The sequence below is a fragment of the Aythya ferina genome, assembly GCF_964211825.1.
Source record: "Aythya ferina genome assembly, chromosome: Z".
NCBI lineage: Eukaryota > Metazoa > Chordata > Aves > Anseriformes > Anatidae > Aythya > Aythya ferina.
Window position 1 is genome coordinate 74505415 of NC_140299.1, and position 25568 is coordinate 74530982.

At 46.6% G+C, this 25568-nt stretch overlaps 1 protein-coding gene across 5 annotated transcripts in view; it reads left to right on the top strand.

The window, feature by feature from the left end:
- KIAA1958 overlaps positions 1 to 25568 on the top strand; it is a 65128-nt gene that overhangs the window by 17201 nt on the left and 22359 nt on the right. For 4 of the 5 annotated variants that reach the window (XM_084504511.1, XM_084504512.1, XM_084504514.1 and 1 more), the window contains one exon: positions 11678 to 12946. In XM_084504511.1, coding sequence (XP_084360637.1) covers positions 11791 to 12946 — 1156 coding nt within the window. In that variant the 5' untranslated portion in view covers positions 11678 to 11790. Of the gene's footprint in view, positions 1 to 11580; positions 11603 to 11677; positions 12947 to 25568 lie in introns of those variants that run through there. The other variant, XM_084504515.1, reaches the window with a different exon arrangement.

Consider the following 25568-nt stretch of genomic DNA (forward strand, 5'->3'; position numbering starts at 1 on the left):
TTATTAAACACTCGTGGACAGATTTTTATGGCTGTTTACATGCCTGTAGAGACTCTGAAAACCCCACCGAGTGCCTCTTCATCCCTTTGACTACATAATGCCATTAAGAACTGGGACCTGGCTTTGTTGAACCAACCAAGGTCAAAGGGACCTTTTCCACGGACAAGTCTTTAAGCTGTTTTTTTAATTATTTTTTTTTATTTTTTGGTCCCACTGAACTCAGACCTCCTGGCTTTCAAAACCCAGTGCAGAATGGCCAAGGTGGGCTCTGTCCCCGAGACCTCTGCATTACACCATGTCCCACAGCCTGCTGTCTCCCTCAGGAGCAGCAGTGGGTCTGGCTGCTCGCCCTCTGGGATTGTGACCCGCTCGCACCTGTATGCTGGCACAGCATCGTGAGGCTTTGATCTCTTTTGGGCACTCTCAGGGAACATACCTCAGTAATTTTAGAATGTCATCTGTTTTAAACCTTGATTTAAATTTCAGGATAATCCAATCTGGTTCATTATAATATGTTAGAGGCTCGCAGCTAGAAGTGTTCTCAGGGTTAATAGAAAAATTAGCAAATAGTTGGAAGGAGCGTTTATAGGTTTTTTATCCACTGGCTGACGATGACAGGGTGTTACCCAGTATTCTGACTGGTTTACATTTGAATGCAAATCCTTGCTTTTACTGGCTCATCTCTAGGGCAGCTTTCATGTTCCCGTCTCTTCTACATCTCATCAAAGTCTTGTCTAGGAACTTTATTAGGGACTCAAATGCATGTGATCTGTTATGCACAGTTGGATACAAGCCAGTTCATAGATTAATCTGCCATCTTTGTTCCTTGCATTTTTTTTTTCAAGTCTGTTCTTTCTTGCAGCTCTTTTCTCCAAGTGTTTTTTTTTGTGAGGATTTTAAAAGGAAACTGTAGGGCAGGACCTCAGCCTGATGTTAATAGTTTAATGATAAGGATCATTATTGATCCTGCAAAAAGAGCACTATAAAGACAGTTTCAGAATGTTATTTTTGCTGAGAACTAAGTCCTTGGAAAATTATTTTAAGTCCCAAACCATCTTTGTGCTTAAAAAAAAAAATAAATTAGAAAGCCTAAACCCATAAATTCTAGTATAGAAAGTGCAATTTCACCCTCGCACAGAAATGTTGAGTTTCCATGATAGTTCTAATTTTCTGCAGAAAACAATGTCTCTGTTCTGTGTAGACAGTTAACAGTGTGGTTCCACTGACACTATTTGGCCAAATATTGTATGTTTTTAATATTGCTATGGTTGCACTATTCCAATTTTCCTTAGTTTGGAAAAATCCTGAAGAGAGAGAAATCCTACACACAAAAATACCGAACCTGAAACAGTGAAGGCTGTCGTGGACCGAGGCCAATTGTGTTTGCTTCTGAGGGATAACATGGTATAGTTAAGTTGTCTGGGCTGGAACTGAAAGCACTGGTTTTCTACTAAGGGGATGGGAGAGTTTGTCTTCTGTAATTTGTGTGTAAGTCAGCGATAATCTTGTTTTCTTTTTAGTAAATTACATGCAGACTTTCTGTTAATACTGGTTCCAGGAAAATGAAAGACCAGGGAAAGCATCTTGCCTTCAGGCTGTGTATGCTTGCCTCTCCTTATTGTAATGCTAAAATTAGAGAGGGTACACACTCTTCATTGTAAATGCAGGAAATTATATATTTTAAAGATTTTCCAAGTGTGTGGTTCATAGTCTCCATTAGAGAATAGTTGCAAACCACAAGCTGAGGAAATGCTGGGATCTTTCATATAGTGCGGTTTTATATTCAGACCATCCTGAGAAATGGTGTGAAGAAAGAGGCAATTTTGGAGCAAATTTGAATAAACACGAAAAAGGAACCAAGCCATAATACATAAACCCCCAACAGCTAAGTAAAAGCTAGTTGTTTTTTTTTTTCCAAACACTCAGCACTTTAAAATCTTATTGTCGATACACTTTTCAGAAATGATTTACAAGAAAACGTGCTCTTTCATTAAAAATATCCCTTGCTGAATGCAGAGCTATTAAAATATAAGAGGTGGCTAAGAGTGCTTTGAGGCCACAGCAAAACCCCTTTCGGCTGTTTACTAATCCTAACACACCCCTGCCTCTGAGCGTGGCCCATCAGACACCTCATGTAGCACTGTACATCGGTGTCACCATCACGTGCACCCTGACGTTGTGGTCAGCAGAGTCCTGTTGACAAAGCTTGTGGAGGTGCTGTGAAAACCCTCTTCCCGTTGTCATCCCACCGTGGCTTGCTCCAAAGGCTGACTCTGGTACGATGCTTCGCTGTCAGCCATTAAATGTGAAGGTGAGGATTTCTGGCGCTTGCAAGAGATGCTGAATCATAAGAAGTGGAGCATGAGACCTTGCTCATGTTTCCTGGAGACTTGACTCTCTTGCTGCATTTCAGCATCTCTCTGAGGGATGGCTTTGATGCTGGCTGAAAATTCCCAGAGAAGACAGAAGCCTGAACCAGAAACCAGGCATCTCCAACCAGGCTGCTTTCCAGATCTGTAACACACCTCTACAACCATTTGTGTACAGCCTGTATGTTTGCACATCACTTGCAAAGCTCTGGAAAGAGCTTTAGAGAAAAACTGTCTGTTTTGCCCCATGAGCAAGGCCTACTGTAAGCGGGGTTACCCATTCGTGCTGGATTCCTCAGCAAATATTGTTGGAGCCAGAACATGGTGTCATGGGTTTATGTGGCAAGGTTTTGGTGGGGGGGGGGCATAGGGTTGGCTTCTGCAAGAAGAACCCAGAAGCTGCCCCATGTCAGATAAGGGCCCTGCTGCTGGCCAGAGCTGAGCCAGTAAGTGATGTTGGTTGTGCCTCTGTGAGAGCAGATTGAAGAAAGGAAACAAAAACTGCTGGTCAATAGCAGCTGGGAGAGTGAGGAGTGACAAACAGCCGTGCAGCCCCCAGGTGGGTGCAGCAGGAGGTGCTCCAGGCAGTCAGCAGCAGTTCCCCTGCAGCCTGTGGAGAGGCCCCTGGTGGAGCAGGCTGTCCCCCTGCAGCCCATGGGTCCCACATGGAGCAGATCTCCACGCTGCAGCCTGTGGAGGAGTCCCCAGTGGAGCCAAAAAATGCCATCTGTCAAAAGTAACGATACAAGAACGATACGAGCATAGAGGTGTATTTAAATTTGTTCTGGTTCCCCAAAGAATGAAGATTAAAGTTCTCTCATCCAGGGAAATTGACTGCAGTGACATTACACCTCGGGTAAGTCCAAATTCATAAAATAGGCATTTGGGTCTGGTTCAGCGACTGCTAAAGTCAATGGAGTCTTGACCTCAAGGGGTATTAAATCAAGCTCTCCTGAACACATTTGGTGGTGTGTATTCTGATTGGAGTCTTACCTGCGTTCAAGGAATGAGCAACAGTGCAGTGATAGAAATGTTAGAGCTGGAGACCTTCATTTTGACTTTGATGATGTAAGACACATTGTAAAAAGGACAACTTGGATCTGAAGGTTCAGAAAGGATCAGTGTCAGAACCATTACAGTGGTGTGGTGTTCCCCAGGGGTCAGTGTTGGGGCCATCCTCTTTAATATCTTTATTGATGATGTGGATGAGAGAATTGAGTGCACTCTCAGTAAGTCTGCAGATGACACCAAGTTGGGGGAAGTGTCAATGTGTCAGAGGGCAGGAAGGCCCTGCAGAAGGACCTGGACAGGATGGGTCAATGGGCAGAAGCCAGTGGGATGAGGTTCAACACGATTAAGTACAGGGTCCTGCACTTCGGCCACAAAAACCCCATGCAGTGCTACAGGCTTGGGGCAGAGTGGCTGGAAAGCTGTGCAGAGGAAAGGCTCTGGAGGTGCTGGTTGATGCTCACCTGAACAGCAGCCAGCAGTGTGCCCAGGTGGCCAAGAAGGCCAGCGGCATCCTGGCTGTGTCAGGAGCAGTGCAGCCAGCAGGAACAGGGAGGGGATCGTCCCCCTGTGCTCTGCTCTGGTGAGGCCGCACCTCAAGTGCTGTGCTCAGCTTTGGGCCCCTCAGTACCAGAAGGACATCGAGGCCCTGGAGTGTGTCCGGAGCAGGGCTACGGAGCTGGTGAAGGGCCTGGGACTCAAGTCCCATGAGGAGCGGCTGAGGAACTGGGGGTGTTTGGTCTGGAGAAGAGGAGGCTCAGGGGAGACCTCATTGCTCTCTGCAACTGCCTGAAAGGAAGCTGTGGGGAGCTGGGGATCGGCCTCTCCTCACAGGTAACAGTGATAGGACCAGAGGGAACGGCCTCAAGTTGTGCCGGGGAGGTTCAGGTTGGCAATGAGGAGACATTTCTTCTCAGAAAGAGCAGTCAGGCACTGGGACAGGTTGCCCAGGGAGGTGCTGGAGTCACCGTCCCTGGGGGGTGTTCAAGGCAAGGTTGGACGTGGTGCTTAGGGACATGGTTTAGTGGGTGACATTGGTGGTAGGGGGTAGTTGGACCAGATGCTCTTGGAGGCCTTTTCCAACCTTAATGGTAATGTGATTCTATGATTCTATGAAAGCCAAATTTGTATGAGTGGCAATTGCACTGCTTTCCATGGGCTTATATCCAGGATAGATTTTGCTCAGGCCTTCATTCTTGCTACATCATTTCCACTGTTGTTAGTGGAGAAGGCTGAGTGTGACTGAAAATGTTTGCTCTTTCCATGCTCTCATTCTTGCGGGGCTTTCAGCCATTGGAGAAATGGGGAGAAAATTAGTGTTCCTTGTAGCAGGGCACTTATGTTTTTTAAAGCAGGATTTGAGCTGGTCCAGCTGGTGTATTTTTATTCTGAAAGTTCTACTTCCATATATGTATATATACATATATATATTTATATGTTATGTGTATACATTTGGTCATGTTTGGCCACTGCAGCAGTCAGCATTCTGAAATGTAAAAGTAAATTTGATAGTAGCTCAAAGAGAGGTGAGGCAGGGCCAGATTCATCTTAGCTGGAGGAGGAGTCTCATGCTTTGGCAGTTCAGTAATGCACAACTTGGCGTGTGGGTCAGCTCAAGGGCACTTCAAACAACCAATTATATTTTCCTTCTATTGATCTATGTAACAGCATTCTGCCATTTAAAGAAGTGCATTGAGTATTCTTACATAGGAACAGACTTCTGAAAATTGGCTGGTGACATGGTGAAGATTTGAAAGTTCACTTCTTCTCCTTTTCCCTTTCCAGGCTTGGAATTTAAAGAGGTATGGGCAAAAATAAATGCACATATGTGCACTGAGCACACAGTTGCATTTATTCAGTGTTACGTATGTATACAGGAAAAAAAAAAAAAAAGAGCAAGAAAAAAAGACCACAAAAGTCAACCCAGCCAAACAAAAGCCCACCAGTTTGCAAGGGTGTGCTTGTACGTGGAATTCTGACACGTAGGTGCAACCAGAGTGTTGAGGCAGAGATAATGAGTGCACAGAGATGAGACAGGCAGGCTAGATTTCACCAGTGATCTAAACAGCTAAAAATGCTGCCCAGCATTGTGCTCTGATGAGGTGAAACGCTGAATCTGAGTGCAGCTCCTGGAGTACAAGGACAGGAGGAAATTATTTCCATGCTAGGTCCCTTCAGTTCCCCTCAGAATGTGCCACTGCCATGGGGACACCTCACAGTCGCAGGACAGTTCATCTATCAGTCTGTACATCTGCACAACTGCTAGTTCTAAAATATGCTTACTTTTGTCATCCTGAAAAGCACAGATTTTAAGCTAGGGCACAGAGCATGTCTCTTCTCTCAGACCACAGTGAGAAGGGTTCAGGAGATATATTTCAGTGAGGCTTTGAGAGGAAGTTTTAGGGATGCACTTATTAAATAGCAACTTAAACGAGCAGAATTTCTCTGTACTCTGTGTGTACACTGCTCAAGCCCACAGCTACTTTGTGTTAGTAGTTTGAGATCTCAGTGCTTAGAAAACCCTGAAGTCTTTCCTGATCATGCTGCTCGGCAGTAAGTGATGTGGAGGGTTAGTGTTTTTTGCAGGATCACCTTAATGCTGCAGAGCTTCTGGGAAAAGTGTGACAGACAATGTCCTTTGGGGTATAGGCAAGAAAATCCAAAGTTAAAAAAAAAAAGTGCTTAGACCTCTTGACCAGATTGCTCAGATTCACTGCAGCACCTGTTCTGCTCCATTTGCACCTTGTCCTCCTACCTTTGGTCCCTTCAAAACCCTCTAGCTCTGCTGCACAGGAGCAAAGCTCATGTAGCTCCTGTTCAGTGGGTGCTTAGGAAAAAATACCGTAGAAGCAGCAGTGCTGGTGGATTAAGGATTAAAACCCCTTGCAGCTACTCAGCTGGTGAATTTCATTTCATGTATGAGGCAGGCTAGTGGGAGGCTCATAAACCCTGTGGTAGTCTTCAGTGTGAAAAGGCAATCAAATCCCCCAGCCCTCTTCCAGCCAAATCCTTTTCTTTCTCAGCCAGCTGAGGGAATTTCACCAGCAAGCAGGTTTTGCTGCTTTCTGCCTGCTTGCTGTGATGACAGCTGCGGTTGAAGGCATGCCACACTTGGCAAGGAGAGCTTCTTCCCTGAAGACTAACCATCAGCTGGGGAGGAGCTGCAGCCTCCTAGAGCAAGTGTGACAGACAGCCATGAGATTTTTATGAATGGGGAAAGTGCTGCTTGCCCAGAAAGACACACTATTTTTTCTTCCTACCTCCCTTTGCATCCCCTTCCCAGGAAACTGTTCATGCTGCTGCTGGTTGGTGACACGAATTGTAACTGTGGTTCATTATGGGTGAAAGCCTGTCCTGCTTCTCCAACAGCAGAACCCGTACTGACTTCAGAAAGACCAAGATATAAGCACAGGCTCTGAGACATTCAAAAGTGAAGGCATTTGCTATGCATAAATAAATCAACATGAAATTTGGGGTAGCTCTTGAACTCTGCAGTGGAAAATTAGCATGAAGGGTTTGGTTTATTACTGTGGTGCATTTCTGTTTGTTTCTAGATCAGCTCTTACAGAGCTACATGTAAAAACATGAAAAATGTACAAGCTCACATAATTTGGAAGTGGCCAGTGATTTCTGTTAAGGTGAGAGGTTGTTTTTCTGCTTGAAACCATCAGCCAGAGTGTGTGCAGAAGTGATAAGGAAACGGTGACAAATGAACGGTGCTGGAGGAATTCCTCCCTAGTCTAATGGTTTATAACATTGCCAAACTGTCTTGGAGGCTTGCAGAACTTGTCAGAATCCGTGAACCTTTCCACTGTAATTTATACTCTACTCTTTCCTTGAGAGACATTCAATTAAAAACATGTTTTCCTAACTAAAGGGAAACATGTGCAGTTCATATCAGGGACGGAGGTCTGCCCCTTTCACCAGCGGTAGAGCAGGACACCTAGATGATTCACACACTGCAAACTATCATTGTTTTATATATGCTTTCTTTCTCTCTCTCTCCTTTGTCTTAGTTCACAGTTTGTCTTTCAAGCAGAAAGTAAGTTCACTAATATGTGAATTGGTATGGAAGTTTCTTATTGAAGAAATCTGCTCCGCCTTCTCCGACGAATGGAGGCATAGATTTCTGCAGTTGTTGGCTTCGGTCCTTTAGCAATATTTTGCATTTGGCATAAGAAATACAATAAAACTCAGTAAAAGAAGCCTTAATATTGTCCATCTCTTGAATCAGATACTCATGCTGTGGTGGCCAAACCCTTAATTCACAGTGCTCCCAAGCTTTAGCTAGTGGATAGGTTTCCTTACTCGTAAGTATGAGAGGAAAGATCCTTCAAAGTAAACAGTGCTTCTTCCTCAGAGGGTGGTGGAGTAGCAGTCCAAAGTCTGGCCAGGAGAGAGAGGCTGAAACAAAGAGGATTTAAAACATCCTGAATTAACATACTGATTTTTATTATTTTTTTTTTAATTTTGTGGTTTTGTTTTCTAGTATGAGAAAGCAGAGGCCAACACATAAGGGTTTGGGACCTCTGTAAAATCACTTAAAAATCAGGTTTAAACTATTGTAAAATTGGGTTGAAATCCATGTTGCTTGAGATGATTAAATACAGTTTTTCTACACCTCTTTTAATGTTTTAGGGTTTTTATACAGCTAAAAGATTAGCAAGTTACTTCTTATGAATGGCAGTGATTTTTGCACTGTAATTGAATGTGAGAGTCTTGGGCTTCTAGAAAGTGTTGAATAGGCTATCTCAGCTTTGGGATAATATCCCAAGGGTTGGTTAATGTGGTCATGGTTAACGTGGTCATGGCTGTGCTGTTCTCTTGAACAAAAAGCAGCGTGGAAGTTCCTGAAATGCTAATAATCAGCAGTGGTAATGGAATGTCAAACGTGCATTTGCATGTTGCATGGGTTTTTCCAGGTTAGTCTCTGTCAGCTTGTCTAATGATACCCAGGGGAGGATGTCCATGGCTGGCTGCCTGTGAGCGTGTGAGAGGAGAGGCAACATTTCTTGCCTTCCTTATCACAAAATGAGCCTACCACCCACCCTGAGCCATAGGGCCACCAAATGCATGTTCCAGCATGTGGACGCTGCTGGAAGACACCCACTTTCCTCCACTAAGCTCTGCTGCATGATATGTTTCTGCCTTTCAGCTCCTTCCTTGCATCCTCATCTCTGCTGCCTCGCCTCCAGGAGAGACGCATCACGGATTTACCCATTTGTCCTGAAGGACCTCCCATGAGGTCCTAACCACAACTCCACTGAAAACCCTCATACACAAGGAGGAAAAGAAGGAGAAGAAGCCGAGGTAGCCAGGTCTTTGTACCCCAATGGTGTTAATTCCTTCTCTGTATACGTTTATCCTGGTTTATTGTGGCCGCAGCTACCAAATGCTGTTGCTTCTGGCATCATTGCTTCTTCTCAGGGTCATAATGTAGGGCCTGCTCCTACTGCTATGTGCAAAATAAAGGAAGAATTTTGCTTGTACGAAATGTGCTAAGCCCAGTCCCATCCTAGTAGATGAAAGACGGAGTGGAGAGATTGCTATTTTCCATTACCCTTTGGTCACCAAGTAAACCTCATGTGATAAAACCCTAGTTCTGGGTATTTTCCTTCCCAAATCAAATGATGTTCCTGTTAATGCATTATCACATCTCAAAGAATGGTTTTGCAACAGCAGTGCTTTCTGGCATAGCATGTATTCTGTACACATTACTCACTACAGTGGTATGTTGTAAATGAGGTCGTAAACGCTAAACAAGCAATAAAATCTGATTCTTAATTTAGGGCTCAGATAGCTGTAGTGAATTTCCAGCACCTAGGGATGCTTCAGTCTGCATTAGATATTGCTAGGCTCTGAGCTGCAGAAAAGTGCTCTGGAAGATTAAGGCTTCGCCATCTGTAATGCAGTTAAAATAGTGTTGTTCACACTGAAGCTGTAGTGCGTTTTTGCCAGCTACTGTATGATTTCGGAGTACACACACGGGCAGGTTATTAAGCGTGAGTCATCTTATTGAATCTTGCCAGTCTGAATGAAGGACTTATATAATCTTTAAAATGTGATTTAGTGAGCAAGAGCAGACTGCCAGCCAGCAGCACACTGTCTGGGTGAGCAGACAAGCTCCCTCTTCAGGAAATCAGGTGGGTAATGATGGATGTGCTAGCTGTCTGCTGTGCTTTCCACAGGGTGAGCTGGCCCCTACCAAAGCAGCACTGCCAGATGCTGCTGCAGGTTGTGAACCGAAGATACATTGCTTCTGAAAAACTGACATCTGTGGGTTTTCAGCCCTGCACACGCAATCTAGGCTCTGAGAGCTGACCTGATCTCATGTCTGATCTATGGTCTGATTTTTGGGTGATCCTGTGCAGGCTCAGGTACCCTGAGGATTTTGACCCCTGCCAGGATTGACAATGTATCTTTAAAAAGTTTAAACAAATACCCAGAGAAAACTTTAAAATGTTTAAAAACTCCATGTCTGAAAACGATAGCATTTTCCTGTGCCTACTAAGGTTTGCAAGACAGGGACCTTGCTGAAGGGGCACTGGTCATGCAAGCTGTGTCGCAGGTGACACTGAGATCTGTACCATCGCTGGTGTTTCGTGTGTGTGATAGAAGAAGCTGGAAGTTGAGTTATTGTAGCATTTCTTCTCTCAGAGTGCACTCTGGTTTCAGCTACCACAAATAAAAGAAGTAAGAGAAATGAGGTTGAATCTTTTAATTTACCAAATTAACTTGTATCGAGAACTGATACTTTGTTCAAAAATCAACCTCTGGCACAGTGGTAAGTATGGATATCCTTAGATAGGAATACAAGTGTACATTTAATCTCTGTTATTTAAAGAAACCTCTAAGTGTTTTCAGCCCAACCTTATCTGAGCAAATATCAAAATTTTGAGTTGTTGGAGCACATATATTTTTGATCTTTTCCAGCAACTCAAATAATCTCAATTTTTTAAAGTAAAACAACAGTGCAAGAAAAGAGAGACTGTCTAATTTGGTATTAATGATAGTTAGGCGAGGAGTGGGGACTATATGATGGGAGTAATTTATGATGTACTGACTTTCTTCCACACCTGTGGCCCCTGTCTGTGTGGACCTGTTGAACTCAGCTGGAGCTCTGCAGTTGACTTTGGTCATGTCCTGCTGAACAGTAAAACTGGGGGAGTTGGCGTTGGTCAGTGGGTGGTGAGCCATTGCGTTGTGCATCACTTGCTTTGTGCATTCTTGGTGTTTTGATATTTTTTTTATTTGTGTTGATTTCCCTTTGTTGTTAAACAGTCCTTGTGTCAACCCATGAATTCTTGTACCTTTTCCTTTTTGCAATTCCATCTCTCATCCCTCTGGGATGGGGGACGGTGAGTGAACACATGCGTGGTGCTTAGCTGCCCGCCAGGTTAAACCACAACAACTATTCAGGGAAAGAATGCTACAGCTCCAACAATTGTCTATAAACAATTTCAGCACTTTTTGCTAAGTTATGTTACTATTCCTTTTTTTTTTTTTTTTTTTTTTTTTTTACTGAAAGAATGGTTAATGTTTAAATGTACTTTATTTTTTCTTCTTTCTTCCCCCTATTCACTTAAGTGAAAGCAGCATCACTTACCTGTGTCACATCTGAATGTATGTTTATGGTGATAAAAGTAGGTATCAGACAAAAAACTACAAGGTTTGCTAGACAGTCCTAGTGCTGAAGTTCTGGGAAGTTGAGGGCTTGTGGTCTTTTCTGTGTGAGATTGCATGGTGAAAGCTGAACTTCCTTGCCTTTTTCTTACATTGAAAACTAAAACTTTAGGTCTCCATTTTAATGTCTCCGAAATTCAGTTGAAAAGGGGGTATTTGATACATTAGAGAAACATGCATAAATGATGTAAAATGTCATAAATTTTCATCAGAGGCAGAGGGGATGGCTGAGTTGGTGCTTAGATTGCCGCTTTGATGTTCTAGATAAATTGTGTGCCTAAGATTTTATTTAATTTTCATGGTCTAAGTATGAGGAGATAATCACTGTTTTTGTTTTTGTTTTTGTTTTTGTTTTTGTTTTTTTGTCTGCATTTTGTCGGAGATTTAAGCTTCAAATCATACTGCCTCTAATGCTGAACTTGCTCGAGCTTAAGAAGCCACTTCTTATTTCAGCCGTGTATTGCAGCGTGGGTTTAAGCGCAGGTTTTCCAGGCAGGATGAGCAAAAGGGGCTTCTGAGAAGCGTGTTTTGGAGCGCGTGAGGTGAGAGTACAGCGGGCTGAGCAGGGGCCGTGCTCTGGGAGTGCTGAAAAGCAGGGTTTTGCTCTCTCTTCGCAGGCGAGCAGCAAGCATGAGCGTGGCAGCGCGCGAGCGTGGGCGCCGCCACCCTGTGATCTGAGCCCCGTCCCCAGCTGACTTCCCGGCCCGCCGGGCGCTGCCCGTCCCGCACCATGGAGGACTGCCTTCACACCTCCTCCGAAAACCTGTCCAAGCTGGTGAGCTGGGCCCACAGCCACGGGACCATCTGCAGCCTCATCCCCAACCTCAAGCACCTGCTGTCCGAGGGGGCCCACGGCAACCTGACGGCCATGTGGGGCTGCAGCGCCGGCCATGCCTACCACTGGCCCCTGGCCGCCACGTGCCGGGCGGGCTCGCAGGAGCGTGTCTGCTTCCAGGACAGCCGCAGCTTCAACTCGGACAGCCCCAGCATGCTGGGGGTGCCCTCGGAGGCTCAGGCCAGCCCCTTGGAGCGCTACCCGGGCCGGCCGGGGAAAGCCAAGCTGGACTGCACCCGCACCCGTGACTCCTGCGACTTCTCCTACTGCAGCGAGCCCTCGGAGCTGGGTGAGGCGGTGGAGGAGTACGAGGATGAGGCCACGCTCTTCGACATGGTCTGCGAGTCCTCGGTGACTGACGAGGACAGCGACTTCGAGCCTCATCCCCACCGTGCCCCCGGCGGCCCTCGGAAGCGGCCGCCCGCCATCCTCCCCGCCGCCGCCCATGCCCAGCCAGCTGACGAGGGGGGCGGCGAGGTGCTCCTCAAGAAGATCAAGCAGGAGCTGCCCGAGGACTACTACATCGTGGCCAACGCCGAGCTGACGGCTGGCGCCGATGGGCCAGCACTGGCCCTCACCCAGATGTCCAAGCCCAAGCCACCAGCGCAGGCTGGACCCTCCGGCATGGTTGCCACCAGGACCCTACCCCTGCCCGCTGCTGGCCCGGACCCCGACCCACCACATCTCTGCTCCTCCCCACCCGGGCCACCCCGGCTCCCTGCTCAGAGGCCACCCCGGGGTGCCCTGGCCTCCCCAGCCCGGGGTACGGCTGGTGGCGTCCCCTCGGCCACCCTGCAGGTGCCAGCCACCAGCTCCAACGCCACCGCCGTGGGGAAGGCCATCAGCATCCCGCTATCAGCCCTGCAGCTGCCCGGGCAGGAGGAGACCCCGGCCACCGAGGAGACCCCACCGCCCGCCCTGCAGTCGGCCCCGGGGGGCGAAGCAGCAGCATCGCCCTCGGTGAGCACGGAGCCCGAGGTCAGCTCCAGCCAGCAGCAGCCCCCCGCCGCCCCCGCTGCCACCCCTGAAGCAGCAGCGCCGTCAATGCCAGGTAGGAGGCTGGGGGGGTGGGAGAAGTATTTTGGGGGGGACGGGCACCCTGGCTCAGTGTCAGGGGACACATAAAGAGGAGCCCCGCTGGGCTGCGGGTTCATAAGAAGGCAGATAGAGGAGCTGCCAGCCTGGGAGAGGATCTGGAGGACCACCGCCTGTGAGGAAAGTGCAGGTGCCATGAGGAAATACATCTTTTAGGACAGGTTTTTAGGTCTGTGGGGTGCAGCTGTGTGCTGGGAGATCTGCCTGGGAGAGGTGTGCAGCCTAGAAGAGTATCTGGAGGGAGATCCTCCCTGTTATAAACCTTTATCACATTTTCCTGACCTGAAAATCAGAACAGCTCACAGAGACCTGAAGGACAACCACAGTGTTAACCATGAAATTGATAACACAAGCTGTAATCCGATAATTTTTCTTTTTTTTTCCCTGTTCTCAATGGAAGTTCTCAACCTCCTTCCTTTTTTCCATCTCCCAGTGCTGCCAAAGCATTGAGAAATGGCACAGACATTAGCAGATAAAGAGCATCTTGATTCAGCATGCTTCTGCTGAACGATTGCCACGTGCCAGTCTGTCTGCAGGACAGCTCAGTGCTGGCCACAGGCACTGGTGTGGGGAGGAAGCCTGCAGCTCTCTCTGGACCCAAGTGTAGGCGGTGCTGCCTTTGCTCTTCCAGGTGGTGAATGGTGCCGTCCCGGGGTGAGGACAAGGCTGGAGGGAGTTGCCTATATGCAGTCCCTGTGGTAGCTACTTTAAACCCTAAAAACAATTACTTTAACAGCCTGGACAAACCCAGCCACCCTGAAAACCAGTTGAACACTATTAAATCTATTAATTAACAAGAACCTGCAAATCTTGTTACCAGATAAAACACCCAGCATATTTAAATACACAGTTTTACTAGGTAAAACCCCACAAATGTCTACAAATTTAAAAAGATGGTGGTTGTCTTGGTTACAGCAAAGCAAATTTCTCTTTGGGACTCCCATTTCTGCATCTTTGAGAAGTCGCTTTGCAGTAGTCCTGTCATATAACACCCCATGTGGAAATCCCAGTGAAAAGCTCCAGCTGACACAGAGCTGAGTCTGCTCGGCTAAATATGAGAGATGTGGGTTGCCTGATGTGAATCCAGATTGCGTGGTAAACCTGCTTACTCTGTTTTCTTCAGTTTGTAGTACATAACTGCTGTGTGTAGTAGAGCTGCTTTCTACCAGCCAGCCCCTCCAGCTTGCTCAGCCTCCGGCTTGCAGGCTGGGACACGTGAATACAAACCTAGGCAGATTTTTGCCATGTGTGTGTGTGCTATCTTGGAGAGTGATTTGCTTTCAACAGAGTCATTAAAATCAACAAAACCCTTCAAGCTGCTCTTGTCAGGATTTGATCGGGGAAGACCTGCAGCCTGTTTATTTCTGAGTGCTCTTCTCCATCCTCAGAAGCCACGTGAGGCCAGCAGTTGTTACCACTGAGGGCTAAACCTTACAAGAATGGACACAATGCCACATTTTCACACGTATGCAGTTTCCAGATTAGGGTTGTTCTACACCTAGCATCTCACTGTGAGGACAAAGTGATACTGCATCTAGATTTACACCCACTGTGTAAATCCCTCCTAGCTTCCCAGTGCTGCTTGCATAGACAGCAACGTTACATCAGCACCCTGCCTGAATTCCATTCCAGTCATCTATGTCCTCAATACTTAAATTTCTTGTGTTCTCAGGAAGCGTTATGCAGTGTCAGCCTGGTACAGCGTTGTAATATGCTGTTGCTGTACTCAAAGGTAGCTGCATTTCATCAAGGGTAAAGTGATTGATACACAACTATAACGTGATACTCACATCAGGGAAGTCTTGATTGCTATAGATCCTCCTCCTTTGGCAATGAAGTGCTGGCATTAATAAATCTCTGAGCTGCAGAGAAGCAAGCAAGTGAATTTATTGCAGATACGTGGTTCTGCACAGCATATTCTTTCAGCTGGAATCTGGGGGTCTGATTAAAGACTGTAGCACGCTTGCTGTTTATGTACAGTGATTTTGTTAGGTTGTCTCTTTACTTTACAAAGAGGGATGTACTGGAAGTGGTGCATGATATATAAAATTTGAGCAATATTGAACTACAAGAGAATGTTTATGTGTACTACATAAAAACGTTTCTTTCCTAAACAGACAGGCAATGATGAGTATAATTCTTCCATAAAAGATGGCAGGAAGTAATTATACCAAGGAGCCTAGAGCTATTGTTAGTTTATAGACTCAGTTGATGTTTTGACAAACGAATGAAGATACAGTGTCCTGGTTTCAGTTAGCACAGAATTAATTTTCTTCCTAGTAGCTGGTGGAATGCTGTGTTTTGGCTTAGAATGAGAAGAGTGCTGATAACACCCCGATGCTTTAATTGTTGCAGAGCAGTGCTTATACCAAGCCAAGGACATCTCAGCCTTTGCTCTGTCCTGCCAACGGGCAGGCTGGGGGGTGCAGTAAGAGCTGGGAGGGGACAGACCCAGGACAGGTGACCCAAACTAGCCAAAGGGGTATTCCATACCATCTGACGTCATGCTAAACAATATATAGGGGTGGCTAGCCGGGGGGAGGGGGCCGGACTGCTCGGGGTTAGGCTGGGCATCGGTCAGCGGGTGGTGAGCAATTGCATTGTGCATCACTTGTTTGTACATACTATTATTACTTTCGTATTATCACCATTGTATCATCATTATTATTATTGTTATTATTATTTTGTTATTTTTTTTTTTTCCTGTCTTATTAAACTGTCTTTATCTCAACTCACGGGCTTCACTTTCCATTTCTCTCCCCCGTCCCAGAGAGGGAGGGGGGAGGGTGAGCGAACGGCTGCGTGGTGTTTAGCTGCCGGTCGGGTTAAACCACAACAGTCTTTTTGGCGCCCAACGTGGGGCCCGAAAGGTTGAGATAACGGCAGATCTGATCAGAGTGTGTTAAACTAAAATTGGTGTAAGGATTAGACCTGCTTAATAGTCACTTGTCATGATGCTGATTGCTTTAATCACAACTCTGCTGCGCCTGTTTTCCAAATTGAGTATTATAGTACATTATTTTCCGTATTTGCTCTCTGTAGTGTTGTTTCTCCTCTCCGGGCCCTGGTTTCAGACCATTATGGTACTAAGTGTTATAGCAATGGCTTATGAGACGATAAGATATCTGGTCATGACTCTAACTTGGTATTTATACTCAGTAACATCGTGGACTCTGTACTTTGGAAACAGCATCTTGGGAACTATTAGCAATTATACCTATTGTTTTTCTCCATTAGAGAGTCAATCTGTGGAGGGGAAAGGGGAGGATATTTTTCCTTACTTGCTTACTCTCCCTTTCTCCTTCACCACCCCTGTATCCTCCTGGGTCACTCTGCCTTCCTCCTTCACCACCCTCTTATCCCCTGAGCTTGTCACAATAGCTCTCCAAGATATTGAATATTTCTGGAATACTCAGAATACCATAGTCTTGTTGTTCTGCCTCATGAATGCACTTCAGATTCTGCTTAAAGTTAAACAACTACTTATGAAGCTCATCCGGAGATCTGCCCGGAGGCAGTATAGTTGTGGGTGGCAGGGAGTATGGGTGGATATGGGCAGGCATCTAGAGCAGTTGGCACCCCCAGTGTGTTGGAAATTCACCCCTGAACAATGGCAAAATCCTCAAAAACTGGCAGAATGCTTGAAAAAAAGGTGTAATGATTCTGGCAGTTCCAAAGTAACACAAATCATTGTAACGTGCTGGGGCCTGGCTCATGCCTATCGAGCTGCCATTGATACTGCTGTCAACTTAGTGACAGACCCTGCGGCCACTCCAAACCCTGTGACAGATCCAACGGCCACTGTGACCCCTACGGTGGATTCTGCAGCCGCTCCAGTCCCAGCTCCTGCAGCCGCTCCAGTCCCAGCTCCTGCAGCCGCTCCAGTCCCAGCTCCTGCAGCCGCTCCAGCTCCAGCTCCTGAAGCTGCTCCAGCTCCAGCTCCTGCAGCTGCTCCAGTCCCAGTTCCTGCAGTCGCTCCAGTTCCAGCTCCGGCCGCTACTCCAGTCCCAGTTCCTGCAACTGCTCCAGCTCCAGCTCCTGAAGCCGCTCCAGCTCCAGCTCCTACTGCTGCTCCAGTCCCAGCTCCTGCAACTGCTCCAGCTCCAACTCCAGCTCCTGTAGCCGCTCCAGCTCCTGTGGCCGTGTCAGAGAAACGAGCTGTAGCAGTGCAAGTTGACCCTGCAGAGGGCATTCCAACCCCTGTGGCAGACCCTGTAACAAAGTCAGAGAAACGAGCAGTAGCAGTGCAAGCTGCCCCTGTAGAGAAGGTGAAAATATGGTATAGAAATTCAAGTCGTTTAGAACGCAGAGAGTCTTCTGCCAATCCAGGTAAGGCTTCTGCCAAAACTAAGTATAGAGATGACGAAGATGATGACGACGCTGGGCCGTCAAGGATTCAGGAGGAGGAAGATGAGGATGCCGAAAGAGCAACAGTAACTACCCGAAGCCTAAACGAGCGCGAGCTACGAGATGTGCGAAAAGATTTTGGTCGCTGTATAGGTGAGCAGCTTGTCACCTGGCTGCTCCGGTGCTGGGACTCTGGAGCCAATTGTGTGGAATTAGACGGCAGGGAAGCCAAGCGGCTGGGATCCCTTGCTCGAGACGCCGGCATTGACAAAGCAATTGCAGATGGAGCACGACCCACCAGCCTCTGGAGGCGTCTCCTCTCAGCTGTGAGGGAAAGGTATCCCTTCAAGGAAGATATTTTATGTCTACCAGGCAAGTGGACCACTATGGAGAAGGGAATCCAGTACCTGAGGGAATTAGCCGTACGGGAAGTGATTTATGAGGATCCAGACCTCAAACAAACATCCACAGATCCAGATGAAGTCAAGTGTACACGACCCATGTGGCGGAAGTTTGTACGGAGTGCACCATCATCATATGCCAGCTCATTGGCAATAATGGCCTGGAAAGAGGATGAGGAACCCACAGTGGGTGAAGCGGCTAAACAACTCCGGCAGTACGAAGAAAGTCTCTCCTCTTCCTTACAGGCCTGCGTCTCAGCTGTGGAGAAACTTTCTGAAAAGGTTCACCAACTTGAAGAGAATCTATTGTCCTCCCCACCTGAACCAACCAGTGCCCACCGACCAAAGGAGAACACTTGGGAGAAACTTTCTGAAAAGGTTCACCAACTTGAAGAGAGATTATTCTCCTTCGCACCTGTACAAAGCAGTGTCTCAGCTGTCAGGGGTAGGCGTTCACCCACACAAGGAAGACGATATGGTGGGTACTCACCCCGTGCCACCCTGTGGTTTTACTTACGAGACCATGGAGAGGACATGAGAAAGTGGGATGGAAAATCTACCGCGACCCTAGAGGCACGGGTACGTGAGTTGCAAAAGAAAACAATCAGGAAAAAGGGATTCTCCGAAAAGTTTGCTGCTCCAACTTCCAGCAGACAGTCCTTCAAACACAGAAACGAGGAAGATTCTGACCAGGATTAGGGGGGCCCTGCCTCCAGCCAGGGGGAGGAAAGGGACAATCGAGTTTATTGGACTGTGTGGATTCGATGGCCTGGCACATCACGCGCACAGAAGTATAAGGCTTTAGTAGACACCGGTGCACAATGTACTATAATGCCATCGAGCTATAAAGGACCAGAGCCCATCTATATTTGTGGAGTGACAGGGGGATCTCAGCAGTTGACTGTATTGGAGGCTGAAGTGAGTCTGACTGGGAATGAGTGGGAAAAGCACCGCATTGTGACTGGTCCGGATGCTCCATGTATCCTTGGCATAGACTATCGTAGAAGAGGATACTGCAAGGACCCAAAAGGGTTCCGGTGGGCTTTTGGTATTGCTGCCTTAGAGACAGAGGGCATTAAACAATTATCTACCTTGCCTGGTCTCTCAGAGGACCCCTCTGTTGTGGGGTTGCTGAGGGTCGAAGAACAGCAAGTGCCAATTGCTACCACAACTGTGCACCGGCGGCAATATCGCACCAACCGAGACTCCCTGATTCCCATCCATAAGCTAATTCGTCAATTGGAGAGCCAAGGAGTGATCAGCAAGACTCATTCACCTTTCAATAGTCCCATATGGCCAGTGCGAAAGTCTAATGGCGAGTGGAGACTAACAGTGGACTATCGCGGCCTGAACGAAGTCACGCCACCACTGAGTGCTGCAGTGCCGGACATGCTGGAACTTCAGTATGAACTTGAATCGAAGGCAGCCAAGTGGTACGCCACAATTGATATCGCTAATGCATTTTTCTCCATCCCTCTAGCAGCAGAGTGCAGGCCACAATTTGCCTTCACTTGGAGGGGAGTCCAATATACTTGGAATAGGCTGCCCCAGGGGTGGAAACACAGCCCTACCATTTGCCATGGGCTGATCCAGTCTGCACTAGAGCAGGGGGAAGCTCCTGAACACCTGCAGTACATCGATGACATTATTGTGTGGGGTGACACAGCAGAGGAAGTTTTCGAGAAAGGGAAGAAAATAGTCCAAATCCTTCTGAAAGCCGGTTTTGCCATAAAACAAAATAAAGTCAAAGGACCTGCACGGGAGATCCAGTTTTTAGGAATAAAATGGCAAGATGGACGTCGTCAAATCCCAATGGATGTGATCAACAAAATAACAGCTATGTCTCCACCAACTAACAAAAAAGAAACACAGACTTTCCTAGGTGTTGTGGGGTTTTGGAGAATGCACATCCCAAATTACAGTCTGATTGTAAACCCACTCTACCAAGTAACTCGTAAGAAGAATGAGTTTGAATGGGGCCCTGAACAACGACAAGCCTTTGAACAAATCAAGCAGGAAATAGTCCATGCAGTAGCCCTTGGGCCAGTTCGAACAGGACCAGATGTAAAGAATGTGCTCTACACTGCAGCCGGGGAGAACGGCCCCACCTGGAGCCTCTGGCAGAAAGAACCTGGGGAAACTCGAGGTCGGCCTCTGGGGTTTTGGAGTCGGGGATACAGAGGATCTGAGGCCCGCTATACTCGAACTGAAAAGGAGATATTGGCAGCATATGAAGGAGTTCGATCTGCTTCGGAGGTGGTCGGTACTGAAGCGCAGCTCCTCCTAGCACCCCGATTACCGGTACTAGGCTGGATGTTCAAGGGAAGGGTCCCCTCTACGCATCATGCAACTGATGCTACATGGAGCAAGTGGGTTGCACTGATTACTCAGCGGGCTCGAATAGGAAACCCCAGTCGCCCAGGAATATTGGAAGTGATCATGGACTGGCCAGAAGGCAAATACTTTGGGATATCATCAGAGGAGGAGGTGGGTCGTGCTGAAGAAGCCCCACTGTACAACCAGTTGCCAGAGAATGAAAAGAAATATGCCCTGTTCACTGATGGGTCCTGTCGTATTGTGGGGAAGCATCGGAGATGGAAAGCTGCTGTATGGAGTCCTACGCGACGAGTTGCAGAAGCTGCTGAGGGAGAAGGTGAATCGAGTCAGTTTGCAGAAGTGAAAGCCATTCAGCTGGCTTTAGACATTGCTGAACGAGAAAAATGGCCAGTTCTCTATCTCTACACCGATTCATGGATGGTAGCAAATGCCCTGTGGGGATGGTTACAGCAATGGAAGCAAAACAACTGGCAGCGTAGGGGCAAACCTATCTGGGCTGCTGCATTGTGGCAAGATATTGCTGCTCGGGTAGAGAACCTGGCTGTGAAAGTACGCCACGTAGATGCTCATGTGCCCAAGAATCGGGCTACTGAAGAACATCAAAACAACCAGCAGGTGGATCAGGCTGCTAAGATTGAAGTAGCTCAGGTGGACCTGGATTGGCAGCATAAAGGTGAATTATTTATAGCCCGATGGGCCCATGACACCTCAGGCCATCAAGGTAGAGATGCAACATACAGATGGGCTCGTGATCGAGGGGTGGACTTGACCATGGACGCTATAGCACAGGTTATTCATGACTGTGAAACATGTGCTGCAATCAAGCAAGCCAAACGGTCAAAGCCTCTTTGGTATGGAGGACGATGGCTGAAATATAAATATGGAGAGGCCTGGCAGATTGATTACATCACACTCCCTCAAACTCGCAATGGCAAGCGCCACGTACTTACAATGGTGGAAGCAACCACCGGATGGCTGGAAACATATCCTGTGCCTCATGCTACCGCCCGGAACACCATCCTGGGCCTTGAAAAGCAAGTCCTATGGCGACATGGCACCCCAGAAAGAATAGAATCAGACAATGGGACTCACTTCCGAAACAACCTTATAGACACTTGGGCCAAAGAACATGGTATTGAATGGGTGTATCACATCCCCTGTCATGCACCAGCCTCCGGGAAAGTTGAACGATACAATGGCCTGTTAAAGACTACCTTGAAAGCAATGGGCGCTGGGACGTTCAAAAACTGGGATACGCATTTGGCAAAGGCCACCTGGTTAGTCAATACTAGGGGATCTACCAACCGAGCTGGACCTGCCCAATCAAACCTGTTACGTACTGTAGATGGGGATAAAGTTCCTGTAGTGCATGTAAAAAATATGCTGGGTAAAACAGTCTGGGCTACTCCTGCCTCAGGAAAAGGCAAACCTATTCGTGGAATTGTTTTCGCTCAGGGACCTGGATATACTTGGTGGGTGATGCAAAAGAACGGAGAGGTCCGGTGTGTACCTCAAGGAGATTTAATACTGGGTGAGAATAGCCCATGAACTGAATTGCACCATGTTAAATAGTATATTATACTGTATGTTATCACTACCATGATAACTATAGGTGACTAATTAGAATGTATGGAAAAGAGTGTAACCTGAGCATGACATAAATGGTATGGAATAAGGGGTGGATAGATGTCCTGGTTTCAGTTAGCACAGAATTAATTTTCTTCCTAGTAGCTGGTGGAATGCTGTGTTTTGGCTTAGAATGAGAAGAGTGCTGATAACACCCCGATGCTTTAATTGTTGCAGAGCAGTGCTTATACCAAGCCAAGGACATCTCAGCCTTTGCTCTGTCCTGCCAACGGGCAGGCTGGGGGGTGCAGTAAGAGCTGGGAGGGGACAGACCCAGGACAGGTGACCCAAACTAGCCAAAGGGGTATTCCATACCATCTGACGTCATGCTAAACAATATATAGGGGTGGCTAGCCGGGGGGAGGGGGCCGGACTGCTCGGGGTTAGGCTGGGCATCGGTCAGCGGGTGGTGAGCAATTGCATTGTGCATCACTTGTTTGTACATACTATTATTACTTTCGTATTATCACCATTGTATCATCATTATTATTATTGTTATTATTATTTTGTTATTTTTTTTTTTTTCCTGTCTTATTAAACTGTCTTTATCTCAACTCACGGGCTTCACTTTCCATTTCTCTCCCCCGTCCCAGAGAGGGAGGGGGGAGGGTGAGCGAACGGCTGCGTGGTGTTTAGCTGCCGGTCGGGTTAAACCACGACATACAGTTAAAAGGGAGCAAGGAATTTAAATTCTTCCTTTTCCTCTACCAAGCGTTGCTTAATTTTAGAATAAGATACGAAGCCTTGCTCCTGGTCCCATTATAATTGCTCATGTGTTCATGAGGTCTTTGCGGGACCAAGACCTGAGGTGGTTAGTTGTAATTAAAGAGTGTGATCAAACCAGCAGGAAATATGACTTTGAATTTTAGGTTAAGTCACACATCTTTGTATTTGTGTGGGTGACACAGCTGATAGTTAGCATACATGGGTCTCTCTTAGGTCAGGAAAGTTTGAGAGAGATTCTCTAATAGATCAGAGATACCGATGTATGTTAGCTCTGGCCAACTTAATCTACACTGTAGTTTTGGACTGGTTTCTCTTTTAAACATTTTCTTTGTTTTTTTTTTTTTTGTCCTTCACTCTCTTTAATTACCCCGTGGCACCCGAATGTTGCAGGGACTTAGCAGAGGCGTTTTAATGCGTTATAAGTGAAGTGGCATCCCGGGATTCAGTGAGGTTAGATTCTCATTTCTGTTGGGTTCAAGTCTTCATCCAAGCATTGCAGAATATACTGCATTATTTTTGTTAAACTCCAGCCATAATACATCGACATTCATCTGTGAATTTTCTGGTTGGGTTTGACTACTTTGTTAGCAAAGGCTTCAAGAATACGTGTAGGTACTACTTAAGAGACCTACCTCTGAGAAGAGAGAGATTTCTGTAATGGTGGAGAGCTGGGAATCTCTGCAGTTTCTACTTCCCAAATAGCCTCTTTTGTCTTTCCCTTTTGCTGAACTTGCTCTGTTTTTTCTGTCCAAGAACCAGCAAGGGCAGGGTGGGTCACGTCAATGAAGATAGGTGAGTAAGAAACAGGATGCTTTAGGTTGCAGTACATACAGCCTAGAAAAATCATCATTTGGATGTCTGAAGCCACAAGTGGAAAAAATGTTGTAACTGCAGGAGGATATGGAAGAAGCCTATGGCTTGGAGGAAGACAGAGCTCACGGTGTAGGAAGGCAAATATTGATCCCCCGTGAGGCAGGAGTCTCTTTGTAAGCAGAATAGCTGAGGTGTTTGTGAAGAATGCTCACCTTCCATCTGAAGAGGGAGGGTGGAGGCGTGTGCTGGTCTGACAAGACAGTGCAGCACCGTATCTCTGGTCCAACACTAATCTAACACTATAAACACAGGAGGAGCAAAGGGTTCTGCAAGGAGACACTAAAAAGGTGTGAAATCCATATGTGCAAAGTGTGCAGCAGCCAAGGAGTTGTCAGTAGGGATGGAAAACCAAAACACCGTATAAATGAAGTGACAAATTTTGTTGTTTCTGTCAGAAGCGTGGCAAATCGTGTTCTGTGGGTACCAGCACAATGCCAGCGTGCGTATGCATTGATGGCCTGGCTGGGCTGCAAAGTGGTGCTTTACATGTACAAGCTTTTGCAGAGTTTGGGGAGGAAACAAGGTGTCCACAAACACCAGTGGATTCTCAGTGTGCTGCACACTGTCCCATGGGCACCAAACCGAGACCGTGGTCGTGAACGTGTGCCATGATGGATGGTGCCATGGCCTGGGCCTTGCTGAGGTCTCTGCTCTGTGTGCCTTCCTGGTCCTTCCCTTTCTGTGGCTGGTTTTCAGGATCCCAGAGCAGCGTGTCACTCGCTCTTGCCAACTTTTTTCTCTCCTTTCCCCAACCTGAGCATGATCATTAAAAGATACAGTGCCTCCGGGGGTGGTCTGATGTTTGTTTGCAGCTTTGAAGTTGAATGTTTTAAAGCATTTCTCTCCAACCAAAAGAACTGGGACCTTTCTCTCCCTGCAGTTGTGTGGGTTTCAATTAAATGGGAGCTGAGATCCTTGTGTGATCGTAGGACTCGTTGATTTGGACCTCTTAGATGAACATCAAAATGTTACGAGATTTAGGGGAGAAAGAAGTCCCCCGACTTCGCGGATTGCTAACAGTGCCCAGGTTAGGCTTAAACTCCAAAATCACTGTAAACACTGCAAGCAGAAAAATATATCAGCTAGCACATTCCAAAGAAGCTCAAACAATAAAAAAACAATGCCTTTTTTTGGAGGTATATGAAGCATCAGCCATATATCCAGAAAGGCCAAATTAATCCCTGCTGTAATTCTTCCAAGTCCTGTGGAACGGTGCCAGGAAGGAATGTAACACAAGGCAAATAACCAGTCAAGGAAAGTTACAAAACTTTATTTAAGCTCTTCCAAGAACACTCAAATAATTGCTGATAGGTCTCTGTATATATAATCTACATGCAGAGATTGATGACTTTTGGCTAAGGGGACCGCTGGAGCCTGCCTCCAGGGACTCACACTGCTGAATGTGGTCAAATGAACAATTAAACTGTTTTAGGGGTGAGACAGTCTCCTTCTCTTTGTGTCGGAGTGAAGAGTTCAGAGCCCACTGGTGACTCTTTATGCCCCATAATTGATTTCTTTTCTTGCTCCGCTAGCTCAGGTAAAAATAATAAGTTCTGAGACAGATAATTACCCCAAAAAAGTACTTTTATTTTTTAAAGTTACAAGGACCTTGCTTATTCAGAAGAATAAAATCAGATAATTAGGCTTTTACTAATCAGAAAAAGGGAGGCGGTGAGTTGATTAACCACCTCCTGCACTGCCTCTGCTTTCTGATCTTGCAGCATGGATTTGCCAGGCCTCTCCCACCCTTAGTTATCTGTATCCAAATGCTGCTGGCTGATAAACCATTGATTTGGGGACTTTACTCTGGAATTTCTGCTTATGAGGCTGGTGTTACTTGTCTTTACGTTATTGTAAGGGAGTTCTGTTTAAAAGCAGAATAATATCATAAAAAGGACAAATTCAGCCTCTGAAATGTAGTCGTGTACTTGCATTCATCATCGAGGTCTACAGCATGCCAATCAAATCTGAAAAATTTTAATCTTTGTACTAATAATGGTAATGTGGGAGTGTGTTTTATGAGGTTTCTCCTACAAAAAGGAGTTATCGTGTTATTAACTCTTGCAGGAGAACTCTGAAAGGAAGACTTAGCAAGTACTATTACATCTCTAGATGTTTACAGAAATATATTTATCACCATTTCAAACTCCACGTGTTTTCTTTATTGGAAATTTCATGCAGACGCAGAAGGCTCTTGACAGTGTCTTGCACCCGTGATGACCAACAGCGGACTTCTCATGCAGAGGGAGATCTTCTTGCTGCCCTGAA